The sequence below is a fragment of the Bombina bombina genome, chromosome 2 (genome assembly GCF_027579735.1).
Source record: "Bombina bombina isolate aBomBom1 chromosome 2, aBomBom1.pri, whole genome shotgun sequence".
Lineage (NCBI taxonomy): Eukaryota > Metazoa > Chordata > Amphibia > Anura > Bombinatoridae > Bombina > Bombina bombina.
This window is the reverse complement of record NC_069500.1, coordinates 398,323,273-398,342,013: the sequence shown is the minus strand read 5'-3', so window position 1 is coordinate 398,342,013 and position 18,741 is coordinate 398,323,273. Positions and strand designations below refer to the sequence as shown.

General features: G+C 40.2%; 1 protein-coding gene across 4 annotated transcripts in view; it reads right to left on the bottom strand.

Annotated features, from left to right (window-relative positions):
* The window catches only part of LOC128648915 (E1A-binding protein p400), a 459,430-nt gene that overhangs the window by 301,949 nt on the left and 138,740 nt on the right, over positions 1-18,741 (bottom strand). For all 4 annotated transcript variants that reach the window (XM_053701869.1, XM_053701871.1, XM_053701873.1 and 1 more), the window contains 5 exons: positions 16,698-16,856; positions 4,098-4,178; positions 3,224-3,364; positions 2,488-2,532; positions 2,209-2,362 (listed from right to left, as the gene is read on the bottom strand). In XM_053701869.1, the coding sequence (XP_053557844.1) occupies positions 2,209-2,362; positions 2,488-2,532; positions 3,224-3,364; positions 4,098-4,178; positions 16,698-16,856 (580 nt within the window). The remainder of the gene's footprint in view (positions 1-2,208; positions 2,363-2,487; positions 2,533-3,223; positions 3,365-4,097; positions 4,179-16,697; positions 16,857-18,741) is intronic.

Sequence of the window (18,741 nt, the reverse complement as noted above, 5' to 3'; positions counted from 1 at the left end):
CTCACAGAGACCTGTGAATAAAAGAAAGATCAGAGTAAACCTACTCAGGCTTTCTATACCAGAGCAGCAACATGTTAGGAAAACGCAGCGAAGTCCACTTCACAAGTTCCTAACTGCTTAAAAGCCACCACTGCCCTATTTAAGAGACTAATGTGGACTACGGCTAGACCCAATCTTGAAAGGAAAGATCAGAGCAATCCTACTCTTACTTTCAAAATAACAAAATCTTGATTGAAGTGAAATAAATCCATTTTCTTCAGACACAAAAAACTTCACCTCCTCCTTGCACCACATGCAAAGAGAGTGACTGGGGGTTGTGGGAAGGGAAGTGATACTTAACAGCTTTGCGGTGGTGCTCCTTGCCTCCTCCTGCAGGCCAGGAGTGATATTCCCAACAGTAATTGATGATCTGTGGACTCACCATGTCTTAAGAAAGAAATATTAAAGTGAGCCCCTTATAAAAACAATCCATAGCTGTGATGCCATAAAATCCAAGATAAATGTACAGCACAAAGCATACAAAGGTAACCCCCAGAAATAATTAATGTGTCTGTGTGTAGTATAGTGATCCCCTGGTCATGCTATACAAGAATATATATACAAATAGCATGAGGGCTATGTGAATGCACTATACTTACCTGAATTGGCACTCATACCACTGAACACACAAGCTGAGAAAAGGCTGGTCCCAGTAGAGAGCCCAACCAGTGCTGTGAAGGTAACAGCAGAGGATTTTTAAGAGGAATATAACGATGACCCAGCAGGAGGAAACTAGGGACAGGTCCCTGCTCCACCTGTGGAAGGCTTGTGACTAAAATCCTGTGGGGAAATGTTGTGTCACTACCCAGTACTCATGACCCCTTGTATTCAAGAATCACCGATGAATAGGGGTAATGGGTCTCACTCCTGAGGTCTGAGAACCCCTTTAAACATAGATTCTAAAGTACTGCAAATGTTTACCTATCCCTGGAAGGCAAAGAATAAAAGTGAAGTGTACAGGAAGGCGGGAGGGTTTAAAAGCTCTTGGTGTCTGGGGTATCTTTGCCTCCTCCTAGTGGTGGGAATTCAATCCCACACGACAAGGCTCGTGGACCCTCACCACCTTATGAAAGAAATAAAAGTTGTACCAAACACAACATAAATATATAGAAATAAACAGTTACAATTCATAAAAAAACTGATAAATATTCATAGAATATTAATAAAACTTTATTTACTAGGGTTCAAAGGTATTTGACTGCAAATATCTTATTTTACATTTTATGGAATGTAAAATATATGTAAATACTTTTCAGGTTTTGCACTGTAGGTGCCAGGTTAGCGCACAGGAAGAATTAGTTATCATAAAGTGCCATTAAACATGTTGAGTTCTGTGCATATCCTAAAAGGGCTAATTAAGGAAAAATAGTTTGCATTAAAAAAAATGTTTTAAAATTGCTGTCAAGTATTTTAAAATAATTTCCAAAAATAATCAAAATTAGTTACATAGCCATGCTGTCTGGATTAGTGTTTAGCATCGGTGTTATAGTCTTGCATTCTACCAAATCATTGGTAAATATAGATGCAACCATAGAAGGAATTGTGTGGGGGGTTAGAGCTGTACAATTCGGAAACTTAAAAGAAAGGGTTAATAGCGAAGCACTGCAAAGTAATTAAAGTACATATTATATTTTATCTCTATCCCAATTTGTTTTATGTCCCTTTAAGGTGCGCTATGTAAATATTAAATATAAGATAGATATAAAAATATTATTGAAAAAAAAAAGATAGTTACAGTAAAATATACATATACTATATATTCTAGTGTTTTTTTTAGAATATTTAAGTACATCTATAATAATTATTTACATTAATTATTAATTTTATTACTTTCAACTTGTAATATGCGGTATAACCCACTCAAGCAAAATCTTTACTTCTGTCAGTGTTATCGCACTTGTATTCTGGCCCATAAAGTTTTAAGCACCCGGTGTAATTTTATCTACATTTACCAACTACTTCAAATACATTTTTTTTATAATTACATCACTGTATCACATCAGTGGCACATGCCCAATACATTTCTAAAGTTTGTCAAAGATGTCTAAAGCAAAAATAAAGTTTGGGGATCACTGCTCAACAGAAAGCACTGTATTTCATTTAATTCAAGATACATACAAAACAAAATATATGCAGGCATGAATCCAACACTGTATAATAGTAACTCACCAGCTGGATCTGTTTTGTGTCTTTTGCGTTCCTTCCTCACATAAACAAGGGGCAGTTTAGACTCTGGGATCGGATTTGCATCATACATTAAACACATCACAGAGTCAATATAAATATCATTTTCATCTTGAGGGGGAGTAGGTGGAGTCCAAACCTGCATTAAAAAAAATTACAACTCTCACACTTTTAAAAGTGATAAATTAATGGTGCTAAAAAATGGTATATACAAAGGTTTATAGGTGGTTGTTTTTTTACTTTAATAAGACAAAGACAACTCACAGGCATGATCTCTGTATGTCCATCTGGTCCATCATAAATGAAGTCCTAAAGTAGAAGGAGACATATTGAACAAAATGCTATGTAAGCATACAGCTGCAGATATATTCATTAAGAACAGATTGGCCTTTCCAGGGAAACAAATCACTCCTTGGGAACATAACATACTAAAGATTAATATGCACTATTTAATCTGCAATCACACGCTAAGTTATTACATTCTAACTAAGCTCTGCAAACAACTGGCCACTATGTAGGTTCTAAGTACCTTAGCATAGTCAAGAACCAGTGAATCCCATACACTGATGTTCTATGCTCTATCCAGCAGGTGCCAGATTGTATCAACTTTTACATCCACTTTGGTTCTGTGTTTTTTTTTTGTTGTCTTTTAAACTCTGCATAGTATCAGACTATCAAATATTTCAATACTATTAAAGGGTATGGAAATGTACTTCTGTTATCTAATTTGTTTCATTCTCTTGGTATCATTTGTTAAAAAGCATACCTATGTAGGCTCTAGAGCCACTGAATGGTAGATACACATGTATGCTATGTTATTGTCTCACCCATGTGCACTGCTGTTTCTTCAACAAAGGATACAAAGTGAATGAAGCAAATTAAATAAATGTTAAATTGGAAAGTTGTTTAAAACTGTATTCTCTATCATGAAGGAAAATGTTTGAGTTTCATGTCCCTTTAAGTACCTAGTTCTATCCAGCCTCAAAAGGCATAAATGTACCATTTTATATGCATCTTCTCTTGTGAAGGTCAGCAACAGATCGTCGTCCTCTTGCGTTTCCCACTGCATCCTGTCCTCTAGTTCTTTCAGCCCTCGCAGGTGCTTCATGTCCCATTCCTGTTTAGCTGCGTTAAGTTGCTCCTATAAAATGAGGAAACAACATTTCACTACTTTACAAATAAGGAGGCAAAGACAGTTAAAGATCTTAACCAACTATTACGACATAAGAAATAAAAACTACACAGTAGTTTTACAAGCCTGGGTAATTCTATTTTTTAAATAAAACTAAGAATCATTGTCACTTACTATTGATTTGAAAGAGTAAAGCTTAAAATCAGAGTGTTTAAAACATTTTCATTAATAAAACAAATAATTTATATATATGTTTTGTACTCATTAAAGGGACACTGAACCCAAATTTTTTCTTTTGTAATTCAGATAGAGCATGCAATTTTAAGCAACTTTCTAATTTACTCCTATTATCAATTTTTCTTCGTTCTCTTGCTATCTTTATTTGAAAAAGAAGGCATCTAAGCTTTCAGTACTCTGGACAGCACTTTTTTATTGGTGGATGAATTTATCCACCAATCAGCAAGGACAACCCAGGTTGTTCACCAAAAATGGGCCAGCATCTAAACTTACATTCTTGCATTTCAAATAAAGATACCAAGAGAATGAAGAAAATTTGATAATAGGAGTAAATTAGAAAGTTGCTTAAAATTTCATGCTCAATCTGAATCACGAAAGAAAAATTGTGGGTACAGTGTCCCTTTAAACATTTTTATTCAAATAAAAAGAATGTCAACTCTCATTTGTTTCATATGTTTTAAATGACACCCAGAGTCTTATAAATATTAACTGGTTCATCACCAACCTTATTTACTCCATAAAGGGCACCATTGTTATGAATATGGAATTCCAGATAGTGCAGAGCATATTTCTCTATAGGAGTCAGCTGACAAAGAGAAAGAATGATAACGTCAATACTATCTTGTAGAAGTAATAAAGAGAGACAATTGTATTTATTTCACAAGTTTTATATTAGCTAGAAAATGTCCTGAAAAGGCCATCTGCTATCTGTAAATTAATGGCTATATAAGCTGCATATATGTTAAATGAAATGTGAAGCCTATTACTAATGCTATGGGGCTGATTTAACAAGGCCCGAATGGCCCTAAATGTAACTATGCGTACCTGATACATTTCTTTCTTTTCGCACATGGAGAGTCCACAACGTCATTCCAATTACTAGTGGAATATTTATCTCCTGGCCAGCAGGAGGAGGCAAAGAGCACCCCAGCAAAGCTGTTAAGTGTACCTTCCATTACCCATAATTCAGTCGAAGGAAAATGGAAAAAGAAGAAACACAAGGGTGAAAAAGGTGCCTGAGGTTTACTCAAAAAAACTGTCGAATTATAATAAAAAAGAGGGCGGGGTTGTGGACTCTCCATGTCCGGAAAGAAATTGTTTCCTTTCCTATGACATGGAGAGTCCACAACGTAATTCCAATTACTAGTGGGAACCAATACCCAAGCTAGAGGACACAGAATGAACAGGGAGGGAGAAAAAAAGGCAAGTGGACCTTAACAGAAGGCACTACCGCTTGAAGAACCTTTCTCCCAAAAGAAGTATCACATTTGTAAAATTTTGAAAAAAATATGCAAAGAGTACCATGTTGCAAATCTGTTCTACAGAAGCTTCATTTTTGAAAGCCCAAGAAGAGGAGACAGCCCTAGTAGAATGAGCCGTAATTCTCTCAGGAGGCTGCTGTCCAGCAGTCTCATAAGCTAAACGAAGCAAACTTCTTAACCAGAGGGATAGAGTAGTAGAAGTGGCCTTTACGCTTTCCAGAAGAAACAACAAACAGGGCAGAAGATTGCCTAAAACCTTTAGTAGCATAAAGGCAAAACTTTAGAGCATGCACAACATCCAACTTATGTAAAAGACGTTCCTTATGAGAAGGAGGATTAGGTCAAAAAGAAGGAACAACCATTTCCTGATTAATGTTTAGATCCGACACCACCTTAAGGAGAAACTCCAATTTTGTACAAAGGACCGCCTTATCTGCATGAAAAATAAGATACGGGGAATAACACTGCAGAGCTGAAAGTTCAGAGACTCTGCGAACGGAAGAAACAGCAAGGAGAAACAAAACCTTCCAAGATAACTTTATATCAACAGCATGCATCTGCTCAAACTGAGCCTGCTGCAAAACTTTAAAAACTAGGTTAAGGCTCCTCGGATGAGCAATAGGTTTAAACACAGGCCTAATTCTAACCAGGGCCTGAACAAAAGCTTGAACATCTGGTAAGTCTGCCAGACGGTTGTGCAAAAGGATAGATAATGCAGAAATCTGAACCTTTAGAGTACTGACCGACAAACCCTTCTCCAGGCCATCCTGAAGAAAAGACATTTACGCCATATCTGATGGTAAATCTTGTGAGTAACCGATTTGCAAGCCTGAAGCATAGTTTCAATGACCGCTTCAGAAAAAGTAAATTTGTGCTTACCTGATAAATTAATTTCGTCTACGATATGACGAGTCCACGGATTTCATCCTTACTTGTGGGATATTAACCTCCTGCTAACAGGAAGTAGCAAAGAGCACCACAGCAGAGCTGAATATATAGCCCCTCCCTTCCCTCCACCTCCAGTCATTCGACCGAAGTTAGGAAGAGAAAGGAAAGGCCAAAGGTGACTGAAGTTTATAAAAAAAAAATATATATAACTAAATCAGTCTTAAAAATGACAGGGTGGGCCGTGGACTCTTCATATCGTAGAAAAAAATTAATTTATCAGGTAAGCATAAATTGACTTTCCTTCTACAAGATATGACGAGTCCACGGATTTCATCCTTACTTGTGGGATACAATACCAAAGCTACAGGACACGGATGAAAGGGAGGGACAAGACAGGAACCTAAACGGAAGGCACGTCTGCTTAAAGAACTTTTCTCCCAAAACCAGCCTCAGAAGAAGCAAAAGTATCAAATTTATACAATTTGGAAAAAGTGTGAAGAGACGACCAAGTTGCAGCTTTGCAAATCTGTTCAACAGAGGAAGCCACAGCCCTAGTAGAATGAGCCGTAATTCTTTCAGGAGGCTGCTGTCCAGCAGTCTCATACGCCAGGCGGATGATACATTTCAGCCAAAAAGAAAGAGGTAGCCGTAGCTTTCTGCCCCCTACGCTTTACAAAAAAAAACAATGAATAATGAGGATGATTGACGGAAATCCTTAGTCGCCTGCAAGTAAAACTTCAGGCCACGGACCACGTCCAGGTTATGTAACCTACGCTCCTTCTTAGAAGAAGGGTTAGGATATAATGAGGGAACAAGGATTTCCTGATTAATATTCTCATTAGAAACAACCTTAGGAAGGAAACAAGGTTTGGTACGTAAAATCACCTTATCAGAATGGAAGATAAGATAAGGCGAATCACATTGTAACGCTGAAAGCTCAGAAACTTTATGAGCAGAAGAAATAGCAACCAAAAACAATACTTTCCAAGATAATAACTTAATATCTATGGAATGCATAGGTTCAAACGGAACCCCTTGAAGAACACTAAGGACTAAATTCAAACTCCAGGGGGGAGCAATTGGTCTAAAACACAGGCTTAATTCTGGTTAGAGCCTGACAAAAAGACTGAACGTCTGGAACGTTCGCCAAACGTTTATGTAGCAAAATTGATAAAGCAGAGATTTGTCCCTTTAAGGAACTCGCTGATAACCCTTTATCCAATCCTTCTTGGATAAAAGACAGAATCCTGGGAATCCTAACTTTACTCCATGAGTAGCCCTTGGATTCACACCAAAAAAGATATTTACGCCATATCTTATGATAGATTTTTCTAGTGACAGGCTTACTAGCCTGAATCAAAGTATCTATGACCGAATCAGAGAATCCCCGCTTAGATAAAATTAAGCGTTCAATCTCCAAGCAGTCAACTGCAGAGAAATTAGATTTGGATGTTGGAAAGGACCTTGAATGAGAAGGTCCTGTCTCACTGGAAGTTTCCACGGAAGCAGAGAGGACATGTCCACTAGATCTGCATACCAAATCCTGCGTGGCCACGCAGGCGCAATTAGAATTACTGAAGCCCTCTCTTGTTTGCTCCGAGCAATCACCCAGGGAAGGAGAGGAAACGGTGGAAACACATAAGCTAGGTTGAACGACCAAGGCATCTATCAGTTCGGCCTGAGGATCCCTCGACCTGGATCCGTATCTTGGGAGCTTGGCATTCTGTCGAGATGCCATTAGATCCAAATCCGGTCTGCCCCATCTGAGAATCAGTGAGGCAAATACCTCCGGATGGAGTTCCCACTCCCCCGGATGAAAAGCCTTTCGGCTTAGAAAATCCGCTTCCCAGTTGTCTACTCCTGGGATGTAGATCGCTGACAGAAAACAAGAGTGAGCCTCCGCCCACCGAATTATCTTGGATACTTCTGTCATCGCTAAGGAACTCCTCGTTCCTCCCTAATGATTGATGTAAGCCACAGTCGTGATGTTGTCCGACTGGAATCTGATGAATTTGGCCGAAGCCAACTGAGGCCACGCCTGAAGTGCATTGAATATCGCTCTCAGTTCCAGAATATTGATTGGAAGTAAAGACTCCACCTGAGTCCATACACCCTGAGCTTTCAGGGAATTCCAGACTGCACCCCAGCCTAGTAGACTGGCGTCCGTTGTCACTATCACCCACGAAGGTCTGCGGAAACACGTTCCTTGGGACAGATGATCCGGCGACAACCACCAAAGAAGAGAGTCTCTGGTCTCCTGGACCAGATTTATCTGAGGAGATAAATTTGCATAATCTCCATCCCACTGTCTGAGCATGCACAGTTGTAGAGGTCTGAGATGAAATCGAGCAAACGGAATGATGTCCATTGCCGCCACCATCAATCCAATTGCCTCCATGCACTGAGCCACGGATAGCCGAGGATTGGACTGAAGAGCTTGGCGTGTGTTTAGAATCTTTGACTTTCTGACCTCCGTCAGAAAAATCTTCATGTCTATAGAATCTATTAAAGTTCCCTAGAAGGGAACCCTTGTCTGTGGAATTAGTGAACTCTTTTCTAGATTCACCTTCCATCCGTGAGTTCTCAGAAATGCTAACACTGTGTCTGTATGAGATTTTGTTAGATGATAAGTCGACGCCTGAATCAGAATATCGTCCAGATAAGGCGCTACTGCTATCCCCCGCGGTCTGAGAACCGCCAGATGGGACCCTAGAACCTCTGTGAAGATTCTGGGTGCTGTGGCCAACCTGAAGGGAAGATCCACGAACTGAAAATGCTTGTCCAGGAAGGCAAACCTTAGGAACTGATGGTGATCCTTGTGGATAGGAATATGCAGGTATGCATCCTTCAAGTCCACGGTAGTCATATATTGACCTTCCTGAATCATTGGTAAAATTGAGCGAATGATCTCCATATTGAAAGATGGAACACTGAGAATCTTGTTTAGACTTTTGAGATCTAAAATGGGTCTGAACGTTCCCTCTTTTTTGGAACCACGAAAAGATTTGAGTAAAACCCCCGTCTCTGCTCTAGTCTTGGGACAGGACAAATTACTCCCATAGTAGAGAGGTCTTTCACACAACGTAAGAACGCCTCTCTTTTTATCTGGTTTACAGACAATCGTGTAAGAAGAAACCTCCCTCTTGGGAGAAAACTTTTGAATTCCAGTTGATACCCGTGGGTCCCGATTTCTAGTGCCCAGGGATCCTGAACATCTCTTTCCCAGGCCTGGGCAAAGAGAGAAAGTCTGCCCCCTACTAGATCCGGTCCCGTATCGGGGGCCGCCCCTTCATGCCGACTTGGTAGTAGCAACGGGCTTCTTGTTTTGTTTACCCTTGTTCCAAGCTTGGTTGGGTCTCCAGACGGACTTGGCCTGAGCAAAATTCCCTTCCTGCTTTGTGGAGGAAGAGGAAGAAGAGAGAACTCCTTTAAAATTCCGAAAGGAACGAAAATTATTCTGTTTACCCCTCATTTTAACAGCCTTATCCTGAGGTAGGAGATGACCCTTACCTCCAGTGATATCAGAAATGATTTCCTTCAAGTCAGGCCCGAATAGGGTCTTATCCTTGAAAGGAATAGCCAAAAGCTTCGATTTAGATGATACATCAGCAGACCAAGACTTTAACCATAGCGCTCTACGTGCCAAAATGGCAAATCCAGCATTCTTAGCCGCCAATTTAGCAATTTGAAAGGCGGCATCAGTGATAAAAGAATTAGCCAGCTTGAGAGCCTTAATTCTATCTAAGATATCTTCTAAAGGAGTCTCAATCTTAAGAGACTCTTATAGGGCCTCAAACCAAAAGGCCGCCGCAGTCGTAACTGGTACAATGCATGCCGTAGGTTGCAAGAGGAAACCCTGATAAATAAACATTTTCTTCAAGAGACCCTCCAATTTCTTATCCATAGGGTCTTTGAAAGCGCAGCTTTCCTCAATAGGAATAGTTGTACGCTTAGCCAGGGTAGATATAGCTCCTTCCACCTTAGGGACTGATTGCCAGAAGTCCCGAACAGTGTCAGATATAGGATACATCTTTTTGAAATTAGGAGAGGGAACGAACGGGATACCCGTTCTGTCCCATTCCCCCTTAACAATTTCCACAATTCTCTTAGGAACTGGAAAAATGTCAGTGTAAGCAGGTACCTTTAAGTATTTGTCCATCTTACACAACTTCTCTGGTGGTACTACAATAGGGTCACAGTCATCCAGAGTCGCTAAAACCTCCCTAAGTAAAAGACGGAGGTGTTCAAGCTTAAGTTTAAAGGACATGACGTCCGAGTCTGTCTGAGGTAACGCACTTCCCGATCCGGAAAGTTCTCCCTCAGATAGAAGATCTCTAACCCCCAATTCAGATCCCTGAGAGGGTACATCGGAAATAGCCAACAACGCATCAGAGTGATCAGTATTCACATTGTCCTCTGTCCTACTGCGTTTACCCTGTAACACTGGCAACTTAGATAACACCTCTGTAAGGGTAGTTGACATAACTGCAGCCATATCCTGCAGAGTAAATGAGTTAGATGCGGTTGAAGAACCAGGCGTCGCTTGGGTGGGCGTTAGAGGTTGTGACGCTTGGGAAGAAACTAGCGGTACACCTAGATTCCCTTCAGCCTGAGAATCATCTTTACACACACTGTCTTTACATAAAATTTGTGCTTTGCATTGTAAGGCCCTCTCAGTACACGAGGGACAAAAATTCAGAGGGGGTTCCACAGTGGCATCTAAACACATAGAACAAGGATTTTCCTCCTCACTGTCCGACATGTTAAACAGACTAGCAGTACTGATAATAGTCGTACCTTGCTAAATATTGAGTTTTAATTATACTAAAAAACGAAAAAAATTAATAGACAAAAAATTATCTGCGCCTTTAAATTTTAAAAGCGAAACTATTTTACTGAAAACCTGCAAAAACGCTTTTTAGCCTGAAAAAAGAGTTTTAATTTGTCTAAAAATGCTCTTTAATATTGCATCTACTTGCAGGATAAGCCCAAACACAGTATAACACTTATAATATAATTTTTTTATTTAAACAATTTATTCAAACAATTTGTTGGTGGAGCCTACCTGCCCCCGAAATGAACTCAGATGTCCGGTATATAGATAGGACTTATCGAGTGCAGCAAACTTAGTCTCCAGCCTCTGACCAGCTATGCGATGGCAATGAAGACTGCGCGACGGAGTGCACGAAAATAGGTCCCGCCCACCGTGGACGTACTGAATTGTGACTAGGACCCACATGGGTCCAAACAAACATGCCTGACATGAACATAAAAGTAAAAAACATGCGCTCCTAATGCAGACCAAAACCCCTGCATTCATACAAAAAAAAACGCTTTAGTCTCCCAGCGTCAAGTCCATACATAAGCCCTTTTATATAACTTCAGGCCATGAATAAATTAATAATTAATAAATTGATAAAGGGATTTCAGATACACAAATATTTTTGTTAGTGCAGACTCCTTACCCTTCCCCCTACAGGGGACAATGTCAGCCTGTTCTGGTATACCAAGTCTCCCCAGAAAACCAAAGACTGCACATACCTCAAAGTTGCTTGTAGCAAGACACCGGTCTCCACACTGAAGATTTTCTCACACATACCTTCAGCTACGTTGTGGGAACCATTATGGATCTTAGATAATGTTTGCTAAGATCATAAACATCAGGGCAGAAAATGACTATTTCCCCCTGAGGAAAATAGCACTCTCTGGCACAATTTTAAAATAAAAAACTTCTTGATTGAGGAATGTAAACTAACACCTCACTTTACCTCTTCCTATTACTAACACAGGCAAAGAGAATGACTGGGGGTGGAGGGAAGGGAGGGGCTATATATATACAGCTCTGCTGTGTTGCTCTTTGCCACTTCCTGTTAGCAGGAGGTTAATATCCCACAAGTAAGGATGAAATCCGTGGACTCGTCATATCTTGTAGAAGAAAACCATGTCTAGACAGAACTAGGCATTCAATCTCCAAGTAGTCATCTTCAGAGAATCTAGGTTCGGATGGAGGAAAGGACCCTGAATTAGAAAGTCCTTCCTCAGAGGTAACCTCCAAGGAGGTAGAAATGACATCCACAAATCAGATCCTGCGAGGCCATGCAGGAGCTATTAGAATAACCAAAGCAATCTCCTGCTTGAAACGAGCAATGACTCGTGGAAAGGGGACCAAACGGAGGAAACAGATATGCCGGAGAGAATATCCAAGGAACTGCTAGAGTATCTATCAGAACGGCCTGAGAATCTCTTGACCTTAAACCGTACTTTGGAACCTTGGCGTTTTGGCGGGACGCCATCAGATCCAACTCTGGAACTCCCCACCTGAGGGTTATCTGAGAGAATTCTTCCGGATGGAGAGCCCAATCCCCGGGATGAAAAGTCTGTCTGCTCAGAAAGTCCGCCTCCCAGTTGTCCACACCTGGAATGAGGATGGCAGATAGACAATCGTGAGCTTCCGCCCACTGCAGAATGTGAGTCGCCTCCTTTATGGCTAAGGAACTCTGAGTCCCTCCCTGGTGGTTGATGTAAGCCACTGAGATGATGATGTCCTACTGGAATCTGATAAACCGGACTAAAGACAGTTGAGGCCACGCTGATAGGTCATTGAAAATAGCTCAACTCCAAGATGTTATTGGAAGAGAGGAATCTTCCCGAGACCACAGGCCCTGAGCCTTCAGAGAACCCCAAACAGCTCCCAAGCCTGATAGGCTGGCGTCCGTAGTCACAATCTCCCACGAAGGTCTCAGGAAGCAAGTGCCAAAAGACAGATGTTCCTGAGACATCCACCACGAGAGAGAGTCTCCTGTTAGAGGATCCAGATGTATCCTCTGTGACAAATCTGAATGGTCTCCGTTCCATTGACGGAGCATGCAAAGCTGCAGCGGTTGCAGATGGAACTGAGCAAAAGGGATGATTGTCCATGGATTCCACCATCAGATTAATCACCTCCATGCATTGAGCCACTGATGGACGAAAGGCAAAAAGTTTGGATTTTCTGACCTCCATCAGGAAAATCTTCATGGACAGGGAATCTAAAATTGTCCATAAGAAACACACTTTTGTAGATGGAATTAGAGAACGCTTTTCCAAATTCACCTTCCACCCGTGGGCACGTAGAAAAGACAACAGCATCTCTGTATGAGATTGAGCTAGTTGAAAAGATGACGCCTGAACCAAGATGTCGTCTAGATAAGGCGCCACAGCAATTCCCTGGGTTCTGATCACTGCCAATAGCGCCCCCAGAACTTTTGTGAATATTCTGGGAGCCGTGGCCAGGCCAACGGCAGTGCAACAAACAGGAAATGTTTGTCCAGAAAGGCAAACCTCAGAAACGCTTGATGTTCCATGTGAATGGGAACATGAAGGTGTGCGTCCTTCAGGTTTATGGTCGTCATAAACTGACCTTCCTGTACCAAAGGAAGAATGTAACAAATAGTTTCCATTTTGAAGGACTGAATCCTGAGGAATTTGTTGAGACACTTGAAATCTAGGATTGGATGAAAAGTTCCCTCTTTTTTGGGGACCACAAATAGATTTGGATAGAATCCTAGACCTTGTTCCCTTAGAGGGACTGGAACAAGAACTCCCAGGGAGGATAGGTCCTTTACGCAATTTAAGAAGGCCTCCTCCTTTACCTGGTTTGAGAATAGTCTTGGCAGGAGAAATCTGCCCCTTGGAGGGCAAGACTTGAATCCCATTCTGTAACCCTTGGATACACTATGTCCACAGCCCCTGGATCTGGGACATCACGTATCCAGGCTTGACGAAAAAGAGAAAGCCTGCTCCCCACTTGAATCGGGGGCGGAACCGTCATGCTGATTTAGAGTCAGTGGAAGGCTTCTTGTACTGCTTTCCCTTATTCCTGGGCTGGCTGGATTTCCAAGTGGACCTGGATTGGTCTGGTTTGGAAAAGGAAGACTTCTGTACCTTAAAGTTGTGAAAGGAACGAAAATTAGAAGTCTGCTGACCCCTAGGACTATTCTTCTTGTCCTGAGGCAGAAAAAAAACCTTTTCACCAGTAATCTCCTCCAGACCAGGTCCAAACAGAGTTTTACCCTTATAAGGAAAAGCCAAAAGCTTGGAGTTCAAAGAAACATCAGCCGACCAGGACTTTAATCACAGAGCCCTGCGTGCTAGTACAGTGAAGCTAGACATCTTAGCTCCCTGTCTAAATATCTGCATGTTGGCATCACAGATAAAGGTATTGGCCAGTTTGAGAGCTTTGATCCTATCTTGGATCTCCTCTACCGTAGTTTCCTTAAAAGAGCAACTATCTTCTATATGAATGGTAGTTCTCTTAGCAAGAGTAGAAATAGCTCCTTCTACTTTAGGCACAGTGCGCCAAGAATCGCGAATAGAGTAAGCAACAGGAAACATCTTTTTAAAAACAGGGGAAGGGGAAAAAGGAACCCCTGGTTTATCCCATTCCTGAGCTATAATTTCAGACATCTTCCTTGGAACAGGAAAAACCTACTCAGAAGATGGAGAATCATAAACTCTATCCAGTTTAGAAGATTTTGTGGGGTTGTCAGCAACCGAAGGTTCAGAGTCGTCTAAAGTAGCTAGGACCTCCTTCAGTAATAACCGGAGGTGTTCAAGCTTAAATCTAAAATTTACCTCTTCAGATTCTGAAGATTTTTCTTCAAAAGTGTCAGAGTCTGAGATTTCACCTGCAGAAGCTACTGAAGTATGCTCCTCATCAAACAAATGAGAAAGGTTGACCAGCGCAGAATTAGAGGGGTCCGAAGCCTTACTAGCAGACAAATGTTTAGATTTCCTCTTACCCGATGTAGTGAAAGCAGATAAAGTTGCCGATACCGCAGAAGTTCTCTGCACAGCAAAATCCCCTGACACATAAACACCCCCAGGAGGTTGAGAGGACATGCAAGGAAGGCACTGTATGCAAAACTGATAAGGCTTGGGACGTTTGATGAGAAAGCTGAGGCATATCCAGAACAGCAATATCCTGAGAGACATTAGGTTCACAAGGGATTAATTTGTCCTTATATTTTAAGGTCTTAACTAAGCCATTGGAACAAAACTGCATAGGTATAGGTAGTACAATTGGAACTTCCAAGCAAAGTAAACATTTATCCTTATTAAATGAAGAATCTTTTTCAGATTCCATTGCAGATATAATTTCCCACAAAAAATAAAAATAAATGTATAGTATATACAGAACTAATAAATTAACTGGAAACAAAAATTTAAAACTTGTAAAAATAAAGATCAAAAAACGTCACCTGTCACTTTAACAAAAAACTTCATAGTGCCTGAGGCTTCTAACGTACCGGGAGTCAAATAACCCACTAGCAGGGGATCTCTCCAGATGAGATGAGAGATTCACAAGTTCAGACCGGCAATCAGATCATCAAAAAAAATAGCCACAGCAGTCCAGGCTCAATGACTGACTAAACTCCGCTCCTCATACACACGGAAGATTGGAGAGTCAAGTGAGCGGGCGGAGAGTAAAAAAAACTGTATTACGTGCCTTTTTTACTGTGATTTGTGGCTCAAACAGCTCAATAGTAAAAACCATATCATAGCCGTAACTGCCTATAAATTCTTCCGGACTCCAAATCAAACAGATCTGCCCCTTGCCATACATATTTAACAATAAACGCTAAAAGGACAAACCCTTCCAATACATTTTGTCAAAGTTAAGTCTTAAGCACACAGCTTAATATTAACCCCTTAGTCTCTCTGCATGCCTGAGTTACGCATACAATGTACCTGCAAATCAGCCCCAAAAAAGTATCTAAGACAACTTAGATAATCTAAGTCCCAAAATAGATCCCACTAGAGGTTTTACCCCTAAAGTGCTATCCTTCAGAACTTAGAAGGAAAATGCACTTATCTGTGGATCCAGCTGCAGGGCAGGTAACAGGTACTTAGGTGTGAACGGTACTCCACTCCCCGTCAGGAACCTGTAGTGAAAGAAAGAACAGAGTAACCAACCCTGGCTTTCTACAAAGGGGTAGCAAAATGTTAGAAGTAAAGCAAAGACGTCCTCGCCGCCTTCTAACAGCTAAAAGCCACCACTACTTTTACTCAAAAGATTGATATGGGCACAGCTAGGTCCCAATACTTGCTTGCAGGGACAGGTACCCATAAAAGGTTTATTATCTTCAGACACCAACTTCGCACAACCTCCATTGACAGAGGCAAAGAGAATGACTGGGGATTATGGGTAAGGGAAGTTACACTTAACAGCTTTGCTGGGGTTCTCTTAGCCTCCTCCTGCTGGCCAGGAGTTAAATATCCCACTAGTAATTGGAATGATGTTGTGGACTCTCCATGTCATAGGAAAGAAACAGGAGTTAAATAGCAGCGGTCTTAAGACCGCTGCTCCTTAACTCGCACGCCTCCTCTGAGGCGGCGGACATCAATCCGCCCAATCGCATACGATCAGGTTGATTGACACCTTATGCTAGTGGCTGATTGGCCACAAATCTGCAGGGGGCGGCATTGCACAAGCAGGTCACCAGAACTGCTTGTGCAATGATAAATGCTAAGAGCGCATGCTTTCGTCATTTATCGATGTGTGGCGGACATGATCCGCTACAGCAGATCATGTCTGCTCGCACTTTGATAAATTGGCCCCTATAACTCAAGACTATGTTTGCAATTTGAAAAAGTTTTAATTTTCTCAGTTTACCAGAAAAAGGTATAGTAAAAAGTTGGGTTTTCAACAACAATGACAAAATAAAAACCCTATAATTCTAAGAATGTTACTTTTTTAACTCTGTACAAATGTATACGTTTTCAGAAACAGACTATGACATCATATGTTTCAATATAATTTATTAAAAAAATGTGCAAATAATTTTTTTTTTGCACAAAGTAAAAGTACCTCCAGGTTCCAGAAATAAATAAACTAATGAGAAAATGCATTTAACGTGTTTAAAAGATGAGATACAAGATGATTTGTGAAACAAAAATAGGTCAGATTCCACTACCTGCTGCATTAAATCAGCCAATTCCTGTAACTGGGAAGGCTCTTGATCAGTTATCTGTCCACAAGCCTCCAAGGGTAGAATTTCAGAATTAGGCTTTTGTCTATCATCTTGCATATGTGCACTGATGTCTTCCTCTCCACTCTCTATTCTATCCAAAGCCTGTAAAAAATTTAAAGGAAAAATAAAACTGTAAACAAAGCTGAAATATTATTTTTTTCATACTGCAGATTACTTGAACAGGTTTTTGGGACTTTGATTATTTTAAAAGATTTTTTGTAGGGCATAAACATACAAAGCGGAGTGTGCACGTATGGCAGAAGTGTTTGCAACTTTGTATTACATTGCTATAAACGTTTCAAAAACTGCTGCAATAGAGAGCTATAGACACGTGCATGCTCCTGAGTTCCTATCAGCCTGCTAACATTTGCACTTTAACAAAGGATACTAAAAGAACAAGGCAAATGTGATAATAGAAGTAAATTGCAAAGTTGTTTAAAATTCCATGCACAATTCAGAATCATGAAAGTTTAATTTTGACTTTACTGTTCCTTTAAAGGGACACTGAAAACAAATTGCTTCTTTCATGATTCAGATAGAGCATGCAATTTTAAGCAACTTTCTAATTTACTCCTATTATCAATTTTCTTCGTTCTCTTGCTATCTTTATTTGAAAAAGAAGATATCTAAGCTAAGGAGCCAGACAATTTTTTGGTTCAGTACCCTGGACAGCACTTGTTTATTGGTGGGTGAATTTATCCACCAATCAGCAAGAACAACCCAGGTTGTTCACCAAAAATGGGTCTGCTTCTAAATTACATTCTTGCTTTTCAAATAAAGATACCAAGAGAATGAAGAACATTTGATAATAGGAGTAAATTATAAAGTTTCTTAAAATTGCATGCTCTATCTGAATCACAAAAGAAAAACAAATTGGTTTCAGTGTCCCTTTAAAGGGACATTTTGCACTAGATTTTTCTTTGCATAAATATTTTGTAGATGATCCATTTATATAGTCCGCCTGGGAGTCTTTTTGAAACAATGTAGTTTTGCTTTTTTTTTTTTTTTTTTTAAAATAACGTGCCGATTTTCAGACTCCTAGCCAAGTCCCAAAGAATCAGATGTAGCCCAGCTTTACAGATTCCAGCTGCTACTGTTTGTGTAATCTGTCTTTTCATATGCAGGGAAAGGGAGGGGGGGTCTGTTTTTTCTGTTTTCCAAGCCCCTTTGACTAGCTGTCCCAGCCTAACCTCGTCAACAGTGCTAAACTGGGGAGCTTCTAAGTACATTTTTAAAAGGTTTTATACTGAATTTTTAAATCTGTATCTGTGCATATTCTTCTTTATAGTAGTGTCTGTTAGAAGCAATTCTATGAAAATTGGTGTACACTGTCCCTTTAAGTTGTTACAGAAAAGAAATACTGACAATTAGAAAAAAATGCTTAAAATAAGGAAAAACACCCAGAAAATAAACTCCCCAATTCTATGCTTGTTTTTCCAATGCTTGTTTTTTTTTCCAAGCAGTGCTTAAAAACGCACTGCAATTAACAACTACCGGCAGGGTATTTTCCATGTGTTTCTTTTTGAATATGCAGCAAAGGATGGTGCCGAATAAAGTGAACCTGCTTGAAAAAAACGTGGCATGTCTTTTTGAATCAAGGCCTATATCTGTGTCTATCTATTTGAGACGCCAACTTCTTCCCTTCACCCTCTCCACTTTCTCTCTAGCTATTATCTGTATTTCATCCTTGCAGCTGCTTTTTGTTCCTTTTAACCACCTTTTTTTCTGGATATAAAAATGACAGGTATGAACTGAACACTAAAAATAAATAATAATAAAAAAATCAGCATGGCTCTCAACTCAAGCTTTGTTCTGAGAGGTCCAACAATATTCTCAAGCAAGCAAATAACTTTAGTTGAGCGAGTTTAATTTCAAACCACTTAACACAAAATGTAACAAAGCATAAAATGATTCATTTTCAAAAGTATAACAATATTGCAAAACACATTCATCATTTATTTTGCTGTAAAATAGATTTAGAAAATGT